Here is an 18,103-nt window from a genome sequence, read left to right on the forward strand (position 1 = left end):
TAGTATCTGCCCATCCATCACTCCCAGACATCAGCACTACTGGGTCAACATGGTCTAGTACCATGTTGTAGGGGACTAGCATCTGCCCATCCATCACTCCCAGACATCAGCACTACTGGGTCAACATGGTCTAGTACCATGCTGTAGGGGACTAGCATCTGCCCATCCATCACTCCCAGGCATCAGCACTACTGGGTCAACATGGTCTAGTACCATGTTGTAGGAGACTAGCATCTGCCCATCCATCACTCCCAGGCATCAGCACTACTGGGTCAACATGGTCTAGTACCATGTTGTAGGAGACTAGCATCTGCCCATCCATCACTCCCAGACATCAGCACTACTGGGTCAACATGGTCTAGTACCATGTTGTAGGAGACTAGCATCTGCCCATCCATCACTCCCAGACATCAGCACTACTGGGTCAACATGGTCTAGTACCATGTTGTAGGAGACTAGCATCTGCCCATCCATCACTCCCAGACATCAGCACTACTGGATCAACATGGTCTAGTACCATGTTGTAGGAGACTAGCATCTGCCCATCCATCACTCCCACGCATCAGCACTACTGGGTCAACATGGTCTAGTACCATGTTGTAGGGGACTAGCATCTGCCCATCCATCACTCCCAGACATCAGCACTACTGGGTCAACATGGTCTAGTATCTGCCCATCCATCACTCCCAGACATCAGCACTACTGGGTCAACATGGTCTAGTACCATGTTGTAGGGGACTAGCATCTGCCCATCCATCACTCCCAGACATCAGCACTACTGGGTCAACATGGTCTAGTACCATGCTGTAGGGGACTAGCATCTGCCCATCCATCACTCCCAGGCATCAGCACTACTGGGTCAACATGGTCTAGTACCATGTTGTAGGAGACTAGCATCTGCCCATCCATCACTCCCAGGCATCAGCACTACTGGGTCAACATGGTCTAGTACCATGTTGTAGGAGACTAGCATCTGCCCATCCATCACTCCCAGACATCAGCACTACTGGGTCAACATGGTCTAGTACCATGTTGTAGGAGACTAGCATCTGCCCATCCATCACTCCCAGACATCAGCACTACTGGGTCAACATGGTCTAGTACCATGTTGTAGGAGACTAGCATCTGCCCATCCATCACTCCCAGACATCAGCACTACTGGATCAACATGGTCTAGTACCATGTTGTAGGAGACTAGCATCTGCCCATCCATCACTCCCAGACATCAGCACTACTGGATCAACATGGTCTAGTACCATGTTGTAGGAGACTAGCATCTGCCCATCCATCACTCCCAGGCATCAGCACTACTGGGTCAACATGGTCTAGTACAATGTTGTAGGAGACTAGCATCTGCCCATCCATCACTCCCAGACATCAGCACTACTGGGTCAACATGGTCTAGTACCATGTTGTAGGAGACTAGCATCTGCATATCCATCACTCCCAGGCATCAGCACTACTGGGTCAACATGGTCTGGTACCATGTTGTAGGAGACTAGGATCTGCCCATCCATCACTCCCAGACATCAGCACTACTGGGTCAACATGGTCTAGTACCATGTTGTAGGGGACTAGCATCTGCCCATCCATCACTCCCAGGCATCAGCACTACTGGGTCAACATGGTCTAGTACCATGTTGTAGGGGACTAGCATCTGCCCATCCATCACTCCCAGACATCAGCACTACTGAATCAACATGGTCTAGTACCATGTTGTAGGAGACTAGCATCTGCCCATCCATCACTCCCAGGCATCAGCACTACTGGGTCAACATGGTCTAGTACAATGTTGTAGGAGACTAGCATCTGCCCATCCGTCACTCCCAGACATCAGCACTACTGGGTCAACATGGTCTAGTACCATGTTGTAGGAGACTAGCATCTGCCCATCCATCACTCCCAGGCATCAGCACTACTGGGTCAACATGGTCTAGTACCATGTTGTAGGAGACTAGCATCTGCCCATCCATCACTCCCAGACATCAGCACTACTGGGTCAACATGGTCTAGTACCATGTTGTAGGAGACTAGCATCTGCCCATCCATCACTCCCAGGCATCAGCACTACTGGGTCAACATGGTCTAGTACCATGTTGTAGGAGACTAGCATCTGCCCATCCATCACTCCCAGACATCAGCACTACTGGGTCAACATGGTCTAGTACCATGTTGTAGGAGACTAGCATCTGCCCATCCATCACTCCCAGACATCAGCACTACTGGGTCAACATGGTCTAGTGCTATGTTGTAGGAGACTAGCATCTGCCCATCCATCACTCCCAGGCATCAGCACTACTGGGTCAACATGGTCTAGTACCATGTTGTAGGAGACTAGCATCTGCCCATCCATCACTCCCAGACATCAGTACTACTGGACCAATAAGGCCCTTAACTATGATGTAGGAGTCAACATTTGCCCATCCATCACTCCCAGTCCCAGGCATCAGTACTAGTGGGTGAACAAGGCCCAGCACCATGTTGTAGAGGATGAACAACTGCTCATCCAGCACTCCCACACATCAGTACCTTGAGTCAACGAATTCAATCTTTTCTCGATTGGTGTATAGCATAGGGACACTTTGACCATGTTGCAAATTCCACTACTTGTGGCTACCAAGTCTCATCATACCGCTACCAACCAATGGGCCATGAAGTAAGAGGTGATTCCTCTGTTCTTGGCAGCCCTTGTCAGTTATACAAATCTGGACTAAAATGTCTTCAGCAGCCACCTACCAAATGGGATCAGAGCCTACCAATCATCCACCATGCTGTCTTGGCATGTGTCACAAAATGGACCAGAAGGAAAGAGTAACTTGTTAAATTGTCATATGTTGTCACTGTTGGAATGCGCATACTAAATGAGAAAACTGTATTGGAATAAACTCCTGCATCGACCATATCTCATCCAACTTCTGACTGCCTTACACAAAAAGAGTAGCTGTCCAAACTGACAAGTACCATAACCATGATATATTAGCATCAGTACTTTTATGAAAGAAGTTGGTACAAGTGACATATCTAATTGTGTCACATGTAAGGCTCGTGAGGTAATGAGGAAGTAAATCTGCACAAAATATGCACCAGGGTTATGATCCACAGTGTTCGTAGCGTCACAACCTGTCGTAGCTCTAGTGCATCACAGACTTACGATTGGCGTAGCGCTACAATGCTTTGTGGATCGGGACCCAGTACCATCAACTTTAGGCTACTTCCAAACCTGAAGATGATCCTTTCGTTTATGTACTGGATCCCTGAAGACCGGGAAAACCCGTAACAAAGACATATGTGACTTCGTCCATCACATTTTACACCTAATCCTCAGTCGAAAGGTCGGCCATAATTACCCTCAAATCAAAGAGGTGATTTTATATTCACAGAGCATTTTGACGATAAGTGGAATCTGTTTACTTCGATGTATTTTATTCGATTCAGTGGGTATATTTATAGATATGCAAGGTGTATTTTTGCGTTGTGTTTGTACAGCTCGAGATCAAGATACATTAGTACCTCTCGTCAAATACAACCGTATGCAAACAGTGAGAGCATTCGTATCAGGGAACCCGCTATGTTTCTAGGTTTGTCAGAACCATGTCGTGGTCGTCGGTTTTACGATGCTATTATGATGCCTAGATGTCTTCCTGGTGAAGAGCACAACGAAAAGAGTGATCACAGTTCCGCTTGTCACGTATGGTCATACTTCTGTCGTGCAACTGGCTTACCATTCATGAATTTTGGAAGCGTTTTCACACACGTATGTAGTTCAACAGTAGTTCAACAGCTGTAGACATTCGACAATACTTCCCTTCCGGAAACACGATCTACATATTTTGTCTTTCATTTCAAGTCCTTCAATGCAATCATATTTTTCGCTATTGTTTTCAATTTCCTGTATCTCCATGGAGGTAAGGACCGTTTGGAACTTTCATATTCCACGTCCAGATTCCGGATTGCGCTGATCCTCTCTCGCTTCAAGCAGCTGTCGGCCTCGATGTCGTCTACAGATATCGCCAGCACCTCTGGAAATCAGCATAAACATACACATATAGACTTTATGCACACATCATGGAATTTCCGGGAATTAGAATCGACCCTATCAACCTACGACTTCTTTGACTGACACTCTGAGGTTGAGGAGATGAAGAATGAGGACAGTTGTTTGGCGATTATTTATATATGACTATTGCTTGTCAACGACATGAGAATCTAAGCTGTATATCCATAAACATTGTCCTCATTCTCCAATCAACCTACGCCTAGTTAGAGGACAGAAGCAGCCAACTACACTGTGTCATTAACCACTAAACTGTGTCATTAACCACTAAACTGTGTCATTAACCACTAAACCGTGTCATTAACCCTAAACTGTCATTAACCACTAAACTGTGTCATTAACCACTAAACTGAGTCATTAACCACTAAATTGTGTCATTAACCACTAAACTGTGTCATTAACCCTAACTGTCATTAACCACTAAACGGTGTCATTAACCACTAAACTGTGTTATGTTAACACCAAAATGTGTCATTAACCACTACACAGTGTCATTAACGACTATACCGACTCATTAACGTCTGTACCGACTAATTAACCAGAGGATAAGGAGTTCTTATCAATAAAACGCGGAATGCATACACAATCATCTGCGATGTAGTAGAATCTACCAGTGACCCAAGCAATCGCAATTTCAGCCAGTAAAAGTTCAAATATGTCAGGGTAGAGATTTCAATTCTACATTGTTGCAAGCAAGTGAATATTTAGAAAAAAAAGAAGAAGAGCTTTTAGATAGCGTAGAATGTAAACATAAAGCAATATGACACATGCTGCTGTTGTTTGTAGGAAAATCAATGAAAAGGCCCTCGGTAAAAAAAAGTCCTGTTGCAGTAAAAACTGATTTAGTTATATTTATTTGACGAGATTGATTAAACAAGCCAACGTGAAGAAATGTTAATTATTTAATGACTAAACTGATTCAATTTTGGTGGTAGGATGATAGGCCCACAAGGACATAACACCCCCAGCCAAAACTAAATGGTGTACTGACAATTCCCCATCTTGACATTTCCGCAGTCTCTACCCTGACATATACACCTATTCTGTTTCTCTCATCATAAGGTCCAGGAGACTGCTCCATTGCTGAGTGTGACAGTTAACAAGCAACTTCTTTCATATCAGTCTGCTGAGATTATTGTTTTCACTAACACGAAACGTTGTATGCACGACCGTATAATATGGGGACCTTTTTGGGTGATAATCATTCGCCCCGTTAACGTTTCACTTAAGATTTATATGTCATTTTACGTGCACGACTGAAGAGATTTTACGTGACTGTGTCGTGATTGAGCGTGCCTGTCGAGATTATGCGCGATTTTACGATACTAAACTGATCGACAAAAGAAAGTATACCAAAAGTTAATATTAAAGAAATATTTTTGTAGTTAAATTGTACAGTGACACATGCCTCCCCCACGTAGCAATGCGACACCTGCAGTGAATTTCACGTGCACGTCGTGAATGTATGGTCGAAGTGGTCAGTTGTATAAACCATGATCTGGGGCCTCACGTATGCACTAAGGTTATAAAAGTTAATGTGCGGACAGGCTACACATGCAGTGTTAACAAGATCACCACAAATATGCCCCAACTATCAGCAGTTGAAAGTGAGAGTGTGGGTATGCTCCTGATGGTTTCGACACAGGCCAGCGTTACAAGAACCTTGGCGCGCACCTGTGTAGCCGTTTCTAACCTGCTGCAACGTTACAGGCTGACAGGTCAGACACAGGACAGACAAATGACGTGGGAGACCGCTAGTAACAACATACAAGGTGAAAGCCCGGACTTTGAGGACATTACATCTAAGAAACTGTTTCCTGACGGTAACGCCATCAGCGGCAAATTCCCTTGAATGCCTTGAGTAGCAGGTATCAGAACCTATAGAGCCTTCAAAGGACAGGTGTTGACCCCTGAACACAGACGTCACACACTGCGTTGGGCCTAAGCTGTTCGTCGTTGGCAGCGACGAGAGGCACAACGTGGACGTTCTACAGTTTCCAGCACGTTCTCCAGACGTCCCGGCTCGAGCACATGTGAGATGCACTACACAGACTGGTGCGGAAACGCCCTAACCCACACCAGAATAGACAGCAACTTGCACAAGCCCTCCAGGACGAATGGCCTCGCATGCCACGTGACTTTGTTCAATGTCAGAAGGAGGCTGCTTGCCGTTTTATTTCAAGGGGTGGACATACAAGATACAATGGTATTGAACATTGTATTATGTGTAACCCGGTACCTGCTTATATCTGTGTTGGAAAACTGAAAACTTATCCTCTATGTGTTTCAGAACTGCCATTGAAGTTGGGCATAGCCCGTATCACAGACCACTTGTTTCTGTAGTATGAGTGTGATGTTTAGCTCAGATTGAGTGAGGATGTTGCTAACTTCACTGTGTGATGTTTGTGAGTCTAGGCACTCTGGGTCAATAATAGTGACCTCATGAAAACAGCGTATACTTTCTTTTGAGGGTCAGTATAGATAGATTATCTTTATTTCCTCCAAGTGTATGAAGATTATTACATATTACAAGATTTTGCCAAGTTAAATATACAATGAATCAATAAACAGTTAATTGTGCAGATATTTTAGAGTGGCAGATAGACATAAAATCAGCCACTAATAACATAATACTTTCCCACTCGGTCACGTTTAACTTGCCAAGTGTTGTACAAGATCCACCGAGCAAGTCAGCAATAATTACATCATCATCACTTTCCCAGAAATCAACAAAATCAGATATTGGTATAATATCACATATCCTTTCAAACATTTCCTTTCTCAAATCATTAAGATGTGTACAGGACATAATAACATGTTTAACAATATCAGAAGCTACTATTCCGCATATACACTCTCTGGATTCATTTTTTTACAGCCAATGTGAATAATATGAGATATTTTGTAAAAATTGGGCTTATTAACCAGGGCTAGTTCCCATAGTCTACTTGGATTAAAAGGTTCTCGGATAAGGAAATATCTGGAGAGATCCTCTCTCACTGCTGTCTGCTGACACAACAAACTCTCATAAGCGTCACAGATTCTGGATTTAACAATATCATTCCATTTTGCTTTGGAGCATATAACGCCAGTTGTGATGTACGTATTAATTACGTCAGACAAACCATCCTTGTTCACGAGATTAACCATAGGTGCCGGGGATTTACCAATGATTGTCATACATCTGGATTCAAATAGACGATGTAGAAATAATTGCTTAACAACACAGGCATTGTTTAGGCGGCAGATTCTACCAAACATAAGCAAACAAGAGTTTTCTATACACCCTTGAATTTGTTATTGACCCAGGGTATCTATAACCACAGGAGAAGCAGTGCGTTTGGGAAGGCCTTGTACCTTTCTACAGAAATATCTTTGCGTTGACTCCAGCATGTCCAATTCTTTTGATGTTAAGCTGCTCCAGACAGTGCAGCCGTATAAAGTACATGGTAAAATGACATTGTTCCATATACGACCAGCACAAACAGGGTTGAGTGAACCAAAGCACAAGCCAAGGGTCAATAATAGTGACCTCATGAAAACAGCGTATACTTTCTTTTGAGGGTCAGTATATATATATATATATATATATATATATATATATATATATATATATATATATATATATATATATATATATATATTATTCGAATAGTATTCATGCGTGATGAGTAATCATATATTGGTTTCGTGATGTTTTGAATGCTATTATGGTAAGACAGTTATCGGTGAAGAATGACAAATCAAATTGCTCATGTTCGTGGGGTTTAGTGGAATAGATTTCCTCTATAACTGAGCTGAGACGACTAATCTATAGGGTGTAATGCTTGTGCCGACTTTAAACCAATCCAATCAATACCTACTTACCTTTCTTTCGCTGGCGTCGATTGGCTAACGCTCTGGCGAAATAGCCCCGTGGCCTGTCCTTGGAATAGTAGCGCTGGTTGATGGAAGTTATTGCTTTCTTCAACATAGTTTTCAGCAGGCCATATTTACGCAGAGAAAATGCACTCTTAGCAGCGATATAGTCAACCTCCAACTGCTGGACTATTTCCTGCATGTCTATGAACTCGATCGTGACCTCGACATTTTCCATTCTTTCTGAAACGAGGAAAAAAACTAAAAGAAAACGTTCTTTTTCATTTATGATATAGCCTATATGAGTTAAATATTTACTAGTGTTAATGAATACCGAGTGTCGATTTTATCACGGATCATAGAATGTCTTCACTGATAAGGTTTAATAAATGAGGACGCAGATATCAAATGTAATTCAGAGATTAATAATTCAGACTGTTCACATCATATCTGACTTCCAATGTTAGCCATTTAACCTTCAGTTAACTTTGGTGTTTAGTATCAATATAGAAGTAAGACGACATCTCGTGTAGGTGACATATCAAAAAATGTCCACTGCTTATCCTGACATTATCATTGACATCTTGACATATCTCACATGTTTCAGCTAATGACGTTTTCCACAGTGACTTACCTCTGTCCATGGCGTGGCATCAGCTACTCTGAAATAATAAACATCATTTTAGATGAGTTCAATCCGCGGTCATGGAGTAATGATTTGAATCGTTTTCTCAAAACGGTTCTAATGGTTAATGACACAGTCTAGTGGATAATGACCCAGTTTAGTCGTAAATGACCCAGTTTAGAGGTTAATGGCCCAGTTCAGTGGTTAATGACCCAATTTAGTGGTTAATGACCCAGTCTAGTCGTTAATGGCACAGTTTAGTGGTTAATGACACAATTTAGAGGTTAATGGCCCAGTTTATTAGTTAATGACCCAGTTTAGTGGTTAATGACACAGTCTAGTCGTTAATGACCCAGTTTAGAGGTTAATGAACCGGTTTAGTGGTATATGACCCAGTTTAGAGGTTAATGAACCGGTTTAGTGGTATATGACCCAGTTTCGTGGTTAATGACACAGTTTAGTGGTACATGACCCAGTTTCATGGTTAATGACTCAGTTTAGTGGTACATGACCCAGTTTCGTGGTTAATGACTCAATTTAGTGGTACATGACCCAGTTTCATGGTTAATGACTCAGTTTAGTGGTACATGACCCAGTTTCGTGGTTAATGACTCAATTTAGTGGTTAATGACGTAATATTGTGGTTAATAAAATTGTAATAAAACACAGAAACGACACCTACCTGTGTGTTATATCACGGAGAGTTTGAGGTCCACATTCGACTTTGTTTCACTTTCCAACCACATTCAGCTGATATTCAGTTTTATCACAGCCCTACACAACTGTGTTACTCTCTATAGCACTATGCTCAGAAGTGTTGTTCTCGTACCGTGTTTTAATCTGAAGTGTTAGACTCGCACTCAAGCGCCTATGTAAGCCAGGACTATCACAAGTAGGCGAACACTTCTAAGCTCTTTCCTCGGTCACATATTGTAGAGACGCATTGAAAAGTGAAGGTAGCTAGTTCGTGTGTGCACCTGCCCGTAGCAGCTTGTAGGAATGCATTCACAGACTGGCGGTCCTAGCGACCTGCCAACGCAGCAATGGTGTAACGAACTGACACGCCAAACGTTAGTCAATGAAGGGAATTCGTACCTATTGACGTGTTCGATTTTATGTCGCTATAAATCACGCTTGTCGATAGTCACATGTACGCTACTCCGTCGATTCACGACTCTGTAAGCTTATGGTAAACTTACAACTCCTACTGTTTAAGCTGTAAAATGCCTGTATGCCTGCATATTGTGGGTTGTGAGTCTGGAATACAACATACAACTAAATAATATTAACTTAAGTGTTTTCAGTGAAATTGTATCATTGATTTGGTATTGATGACGTGACAGCTAACTGGGACTTTACAGAATAGGGAAATTATTTACATTGATTCTGTTAGTAACCAATTCAATTCTTATACAATCTGACCTTTCGCGCTGCGTGACATTAAAACTCGCTTTGAATGAATCCCTTAGCAGTGCAATCAATTACTATTTCTCATTGTAAGAAGTGGCGACAGATGCAAGTGGACGTTGCGTGCATGCGTATGTGTGTGTGCGCGTGTAGAGGGTGGGGGTGCGGGTGGGGGGTAGGAGTGAGTGAGTTTCATTTTACGCCGCACTCAGCAATGTGGCGGCTGTGTGTAAATAATCGAGTCTCTAGACCAGGCAATCAACATCATGAGCATTGATCTATACAATTTGGAACCGATGACATTTGTCAACCAACTCAGCAAGCCTGACCACCCGATATTATTCCAGTTCGGCTCTTGCCTAATTAACTAAAATGTCATTTGTTCGCTTGAGGCACCGCGAGAAATTATTGCACAGGTCAAAATGGGGAATTACGGTGGGCAACTTGTTAATCACTGATAGGTCAGCCTTTAAAAAACCCATCTATATAGTCCACAATTAAACCCTTTGAAATGTGTGCTTTGAGGGTTGTAATCAGGATCTAACACCTTCTTGACAAGATTCATGTGACGTCCTTTTAAAACAATTTTAGCAAGAGTCATATGACGGTCTTTGAAGTGTTCGAGGAAACAGAATATAAGTGAGTGAGTGAGTTTAGTTTTATGCCACACTCAGCAATATTCCAGCTGTATGGCGGCGGTCTGTAAATAATCGAGTCTGGATCAGACAATCCAGTGATCAACAGCATGAGCATCGATCAAAGCAAATGGGAACCGATGACGTGTGAACCAAGTCAGTGAGCCTGACCATCCTATCCCGTTAGTAGCCTTTTGTGAGTCGTATGATGTTCCTGGAGGAACGTCTAAGCAAGACTCATATGGCGGTCTGTGAGGTCTTCGATGATAGGATATGATTAGTTTGAAATGTTGACACCAAAGGTTGGAGACGCAAATGTGTTAATTAATCAAGGTATATATCCATAATGGATGAACAGCCTCTTTGTTACAGTGAAAGCAACGTTTTCGGTGTTGCCTCTAAGTGATGAACAGAGTAAAAACTAAGGCATGATTGAACAACGCCATTCAGATGGTGGTCAAATGTAACATATGTTAAATTTGCGATTTCACCTTCTTCGTTAAGTATATATCATAGTACTTTCGTTGGGCTCAGTCCCATCCGGGATTCGAACCCACACCTTCAGAGTCCGGCACCTTGCGACTTCCAAGTGGGAATCAGGTCTGCAATAGCACTGGGACACCACTTAACACGCTGCTTAAGATCGATAGATATGTTAATACGTGAGGCCTGCAGTGTATACAATGGGGTTTAAGACTGATGGGAATGTGTGTCAAGTTAGGAAATATGACATTATGGAGATTGCCTTAACAACAATGCTTGATATACATGAATGATAACTACTTCAGGTTTCCTTTGAGGCGGAGAATACGTATACGTAAATAATGGTACAATATACATAGTTTTAGGTATATCATAATAATTTAACAACAGTATTTATATTCCATGTACCCCTTTTAACACTCAGTCATTCCTGCTTTCACAGACACATCTGCTGTCCTCAACCCAGAGTTCATGAGACATGCATCAAAACAGCAATAGCCCATATGTTGGCAGTCTGCTGTAACCTTGATTCCCGTGTTTAAAAGAGTTAAACCATATTATGTTTTTCTTCGGCCATTTGAGGCTAGGTTTGGGTAAACCATTTTGTTTAGTCAATAGTCGCAGAGACACTTTGAGTCAATAAATCTGCGTAAGTATTTTTTAGGCCATATGTTAACTAAAAAAGTGAATGTTGGTTATGAATGGTGTAGATATACTTCTTTTCTCGAGTCAGCACTATTTACGTGACATCGTGCCTGAAACTGAAGATCATCCAGATCCACGGGACGAGTGATCAAGTTTGCTTTAACATGGCTTTGAAGAGTACTTCAGTTACATAATTAAATATCAACTTAAATGTGGTAGGGAAACTGACGTGATGAAACCTACAAGCGTGGATACTGTACTAACAAATCAAAGAAACAAATTGGAGATTGAGGAGAATAATGACTGGCAGTAGTAGTTTTGATGTACTTTTTGTCAAGTGTCAGTTCTGAACTTCAACTCGAGACGACCACACCCATGGCCAGATACATAGGGGGAGGTTAAGGTAAAAAAAAACGTGAACCTTCTGCTGTTCAGACTGACGCTCTCCGACCTGTGGCATAATACAAGAAAATATACTACACGTGACTGCTGACAGGTCTGTGAATGCAAACTACTGCTGTAGTGCTGACATCATGGTGAACTAGAGGCAAGACGCTCAGGCTTGTTTCAGAGGATAACTTCACTATGCCCGCTCCCTATTTGCTGTCTTAAGGATCTAACAAGGGTAATATTCAGATATAGCCTGTCGAATTTTCAAGGTTTCACTTTTTAGAACACATAATTTTTACTCAACAAGTTAAGCTTCAACCGTCAGGCTGTTGGGCTAACAATCCGAAGGTCGTGGGTTCGCGTCCGACGGGTTCTCACAAACTGGTTGCCTGTCTCACTGACACGTGACCTACGGCTGAGAACGTCCTCACGTGAAATTGTGGCGCTGAATTCTAAAGGTGCTCCACATGTTTAAGGAATACACAGAAATCGTTGTACTACAGGTCAGTTCAGAAAGAAGATTGCAACCCAAGAGAAGGAAGTACTGGTGCCTTGATGACAGACGGACAATCTAATGGCAGGCAGAAAGAACCTTACAGGCACAGCAGAAATGACGATCCATCCATGCACATCCTGCATTCACCTCTCCACGTTTCTGCTTGCTAAGTTTATTTATATATTATAAACGTGCCAACCCATAGTCTCTCTGGTTTCAAAGTCAAGTCGTCCTTTCAAAGATCAAGTCTCCTTTCCAAGCAGCATATAATTCCTTGACATCTCTAAAGGGTTACAGTAGGTCAGTGGTGTCAACATTGCTCTATCAAGACACACGAGTTTCCCATGGCTGCAGCTGATGTTAGAACCTCTAGTTGTAAAGAAAAACATGGACAATGGGTGGATGTGATAATCTTTTACAAAAGACATAGTTGAGCAGTATGTACAGTACACAGAACACAGAGTACAGGGCAACTAGACTCAAGTCTGTTAATACACGATTCAAACAGAAGGCACAGAAAAACTCTGCATGGACATAATATCTTTTCAAATGAGTCTGAGCGCATCCAATAAGAGAACATGACATACTTGATGAACACCAAGTTGCTGGAAAAAAACAAGACTTTGTATATCATGCATTACTTGATTGATGACAGCTGAATATCATGAAAAACTGACACTGGTTCTAAGTATTTAGTATTCATGTTTTGATTAGTAGAATTGACATAGCTCATACTGTACAAGCTGTCTTTCAGTGACCAAGAAATCGAACATAATGAACAACACAATGAAACTTGAAACTGTATTAAATGGTATGTCGGTGACTAAATAGTTGCTGGACTGGTGTCTGTACCTCATTCATCTGTGTATGAGTGTACCTTCATCTGTCTGTGTGCAATTTTGTCTGTGTATGCCTTCGTGTTTATCTCCATTTATCTACGAGTCTCTCTCTCCGTGTGTGTGCGAGTGTTTGTTGGTTTGGGTAGCAGCCTTCATCTGTGTGTGCTCATTTCTTTGTGGAAACGTCTTCTGAGCATTTTGTATTAAGGTATGTTTCTGTCTGAGTATGTGCATGAGTGGTCATGTGTGTGTACATGCCTATATGTGTACCTGCTTGTGTAGCTTGGCAAACCTAAATTACTTGTAGCCAGGTAAGTTTTGGTCAGGGCTTGCAAGTTTTAAATCTAACCAGCCCAGTGGTCAGGCTGAAATCTGCAGGAGCATCATACCCTGCAATTCACTGAATTGGAATTATTTTCCTACGATGTGTTCATGAAGTTGACTGATATGCAATAAAGGCCAGCAACATATAACAATAAAGTGAAATGTGATTCAACCATATGTAGCCGTTACTTAGTCATCACTGTTCAGTCACAGAAACAATCAACAACCATGCATGGACAGATATTTACTTTACTGATATTTCATCTGGTAATGTTGAACAGTTCATAACCTCTGACAGTTCTCGAGCTGACATTTCCAGTTCTCACACAGTGATAAACCACACCATGCCAAGAAACAGACATGCTGTCTAGTAACTGACTAAAACATACAGATCTTGATCAACAGTTTTCCATGATTAATACACATTTATACTGACAAAATAAAAGTCATGAAAACATGTAAGAAACATCAAAACTTTAACAAACAGGAATATGCTGGAAGCAATAAATACTCACAAAATCAACTCAAATTATATTACTATTTTCCACTATATTCAATAGCACTTGAAAAAATCTGTGTGAACAGATATGCACAGAATGTACATCGGCCTGGACTTATATACACACAGATACATACACGGCTAAATTCCTTGTCTATGTACATAATGTACACCTAGAGAGTATCACAGGGCACAAGTGTTACCAACACTTGGTTAACTGCAGCCATTATTTCACTTCACAAAAATCCACAGAGAAAGCTTTAACAAAATTGGAGAGCATTGTAAATACTGGTGATATCTACAACTAAGAAGTGATATAAAACATTTTATGGTTTTTGATGCAACAAACAATATTTATTTTTTAAATGCCCCATGTACATACAGTCTGAACATTTAAACACAAACATATTTATCATATTTACCTAACAAAAGGTATAAAATAAATATCAATCACATTCATGTTTCAACAACCTGAGTAAGGTGTACTACTCAAAGGAAGTTAGGGTTCATCAGATTTCATGTGACCATAGCTTATCAGTTATTCCCAGAAAGATTTAGTATAGTAATATGAAACAAACGACTAGTCTTATCACTGTTTTTGAGTAGTAATGTTCCATGGTGTAATAGCAAGAGAATGTGATAACATTCTTTACTATCTGTTTGAAACTGTTTTTTCAAATGCATCAAATATTTGAAGTCTTTTTGCGAACGTTCATAAGTCATTCATGTCTTTTGTTGTGGTCATCATATATTTTGATACTTAATAAAACACAATACATGAAAATGAAATCAAATTTCTCCTTTCATGTTAGCACACACTGGACTTTACTAACATATTTTCATTAAAAGAACTATGTTTATTTATAATGTAAAGCAAAAATATATGAAAAAAAATGTATGATTAAACAAACTGCATGAAACTGCAAATAATGAAACATCAAATGGAAATTATGAATTTTGTAAAGAAATCAGTCTGCTTAAGTAAACACTGATGATTTTACAAGTCACACATTAACGGACTCACCACGAAATTTACAGGGGAAATTACAAAGCATTTCCGATATTATAATTATAGGCTTAAATTCTAAAGAAAAACATTCATAGAAAAAACATGTTGAAACCAGAAAACATCTGTTATATAACTTATAACTCAGTCTGATATGTAAATGTTCTGTACTAACTGATGAAATACTCAGCATCTCCCATAAACATGCAAGCTACCATTGACACTGACAAACATTATACAGTCCCTGGCTGTTGTAGAATCAATATATTCTGTCTTGATAGCTTTCTGACAATTAAGATGAATTCTACTTAAAAGCACAAACAGTAATTTGGTATAATCAACAATTTGGCTTCAAAGCAGTAATACATTCGCAACTGTTGAGATGCTTAAAATAAATGAAGAACAGAGTGCATGGACAAATCTGAGGAATTTTGATACGCTACCTCTATACTAAGACAATTCTCCTCCTTCTGAAACAGAATTGTACACACAGTGACCGACAGCAACTAGAGCCTCTCTATCCCTTCTTGACGAGGGTATGTACTTCAGACAATACAACCAACAACTCACATAACCAAGGTTTTCTTTATCCTAACTTGTCAAACAATATCATGGGTAAAAACAGGTGCCGCATCAAGTCCATTCTGAGATCCTGTGAAACCATGACAAATATACATCCAGATATATACAATATACTTACAACTGCAGACACTGGACGTGATAACATGCACAACAATATCGGGGTGTCATGTGGGTGGATTTTCTAAACATTGCAAAACCTTTACTGCAATTACAGGGGTTTTCACACAATATACTGTAGGTCAGCTTATCACCAGTATGCACAGTGACTTAATATAAGTCAGATAATCATCGACAATGGGATAAGTATTGAAATGAACAAACATTTTGGACTGTCTACATGAGTGACACAATGTTCTGCTAACCATGCCGCCAGATCTATGAAATATGACCTGTGAAATGCCTGAATACAAAGTGTTATTGATGACACAAGGTATCTGCACACTAATATAGATATTTATGTAGATGAGATATGTAGCCTTGTGTCTGGTAATAATATCGTATAACATGCTCATATCTGCTTTTTTTTAAATTCACTTTGTTGGCCGTCTCAAATCCTGAATAAATACAACTTTTTTCTAGGTACTTTACAAAATACTTTATGAGATACATGTATCTTAATTTATTACCCAGTAGGTCTCTATGTCACAGCATGTGAACATGGCATATTTGTTTCTTTTTAAATTAAGATTAGATCAAAAAGATTTCAACACATTTGATCCTAAACATATTGAATATTCCAAGTACAGCCAACAGATAACCAGAGACACACAGACATTTTGTGATCAGTGTCTGTTATATCAGTTAAAATGGGAGTACCTGCTATATCCGTAATGTGCTGTCTAGAACCGTGTGCGGTAACAAGTCAGTTTCTACTGGTATGGGCAAAGCAGACAGGTTATGGGCTGACACAAGCAGGTAGACAACTGGTTTAGTTACAAAATAGACAACCCGAACATGTCAACCTGCAGCACAAAAGACCCTTCTCTTCAAAACAAATATTCTCTTTCATTGGTTCCAGCTATTAGTCAGTCAGGATGTAATTATGGCAAGAATCACAGACAATCTACATAATCACAAAAGTGCAGACTGTAGACGCAATGTTGGTGCAAAGCTGAAAACATAAAACAGCTGTTAAAAATGTACAAATTATATTACAAATTAAAATACATATTGTACATAATTTACGTATTTGTACATGAAATTTGAAATTACTGTACACATCCTAAAAGCTACTTTTCTTGAGAACCTTGAGTTGTTGTGCTGCTCTTCTTAACAGCCAGTGCCAGCTCTGTAGCGGAGTTCTTGTACGTGATCATATGGCCGATGTTTGACATTACTGTACACATCCTAAAAGCTGACAGCGCTACTTTTCTTGAGAACCTTGAGTTGTTGTGCTTCTCTTCTTAACGGCCAGTGCCAGCTCTGTAGCGGAGTTCTTGTATGCGATCATATGGCCGATAGCTGCAATGTTGATGAGGCCCTGGAGGGGGAAAGAGAAAAACAGAATTCAGGCATTTACTATTCACAGTAAGAGAAGACCATGCTTCCATACTACACGTCATACATCACTTCAGTGCAGCTGATTAACAGAGTAACAGCTTTATAACTCAAGTGGACTTCTGCCAGATTGCTGTTACATGAATGTAGCAAAATTACCTTAGCAGTTTAAGCAATATCAGAAGAAAAATGTTTATCTCAGGTGAGGTGAAACAGGGTTTATCATCATACTTGAGAACATTTCGCTTATATTACAAGGTGCATGCATATGTGTATGAGTAGCTGCTTGTACTAGCCCAGAATTAAGCTGTTTTACAGTGCTAGCTCACTGAGATACCATGCCATAGCTTAGCTAGAATATCACACTCAGATACATTATTCTGACTCTGACCTGGCCAGTCCTTATTGTACCCACTAATGTTTCAAATCTCATTATTTGCAATGACTGCATTGAGGGTTTCAACTGTTGCTGCAATATCTCAGTGGTTGGAAAGACTGCATTGAGGTTTACAACTGTTGGTGCTATATCTCAGGGCTTGCACTAACTGCATAAAGGGTTATAAGTGTTGGTGCTATATCTCAGTGCTTACAATGACTGCAGTGAGGGTTATAAGTGTTGGTGCTATATCTCAGTGCTTGCAATGACTGCACTGAGGGTTACAACTATTGCTTCTATATCTCAGTGCTCACAATGACTGCATTGAGGGTTACAACTGCTGCTCCTATATCTCAGTGCTCACAATGACTGCATAAAGTGTTACAA

General features: G+C 40.7%; 2 protein-coding genes across 4 annotated transcripts in view; both read right to left on the reverse strand.

Annotated features, from left to right (window-relative positions):
• Positions 1-3,837: 3,837 nt before the first annotated feature.
• Positions 3,838-8,556, reverse strand: LOC137284010 (uncharacterized). The gene is made up of 3 exons (XM_067815672.1): positions 8,547-8,556; positions 7,922-8,173; positions 3,838-4,019 (listed from the first exon to the last, which is right to left on the reverse strand). Exons 1-3 carry the CDS (start codon positions 8,554-8,556, stop codon positions 3,838-3,840), a joined length of 444 nt encoding a protein of 147 aa, XP_067671773.1.
• Positions 8,557-12,992: 4,436 nt separating this feature from the next.
• The window catches only part of LOC137285154 (zinc finger ZZ-type and EF-hand domain-containing protein 1-like), a 93,325-nt gene continuing 88,214 nt past the window's right edge, over positions 12,993-18,103 (reverse strand). For 2 of the 3 annotated variants that reach the window (XM_067817377.1, XM_067817376.1), the window contains exon 76: positions 12,993-17,323. In XM_067817377.1, the coding sequence (XP_067673478.1) occupies positions 17,207-17,323 (117 nt within the window). In that variant the 3' untranslated portion in view covers positions 12,993-17,206. The remainder of the gene's footprint in view (positions 17,324-18,103) is intronic. The other variant, XM_067817378.1, reaches the window with a different exon arrangement.

This window comes from Haliotis asinina, chromosome 5 (assembly GCF_037392515.1).
Source record: "Haliotis asinina isolate JCU_RB_2024 chromosome 5, JCU_Hal_asi_v2, whole genome shotgun sequence".
In the NCBI taxonomy this organism is placed as follows: Eukaryota; Metazoa; Mollusca; class Gastropoda; order Lepetellida; family Haliotidae; genus Haliotis; species Haliotis asinina.

Coding starts and splice junctions, on each gene's coding strand:
- LOC137284010 (XM_067815672.1), bottom strand. Junction 4,020..7,921: donor TCGACGCCAGCGAAAGAAAG/GTAAGTAGGTAT, acceptor GCTGATTTCCAG/AGGTGCTGGCGATATCTGTA.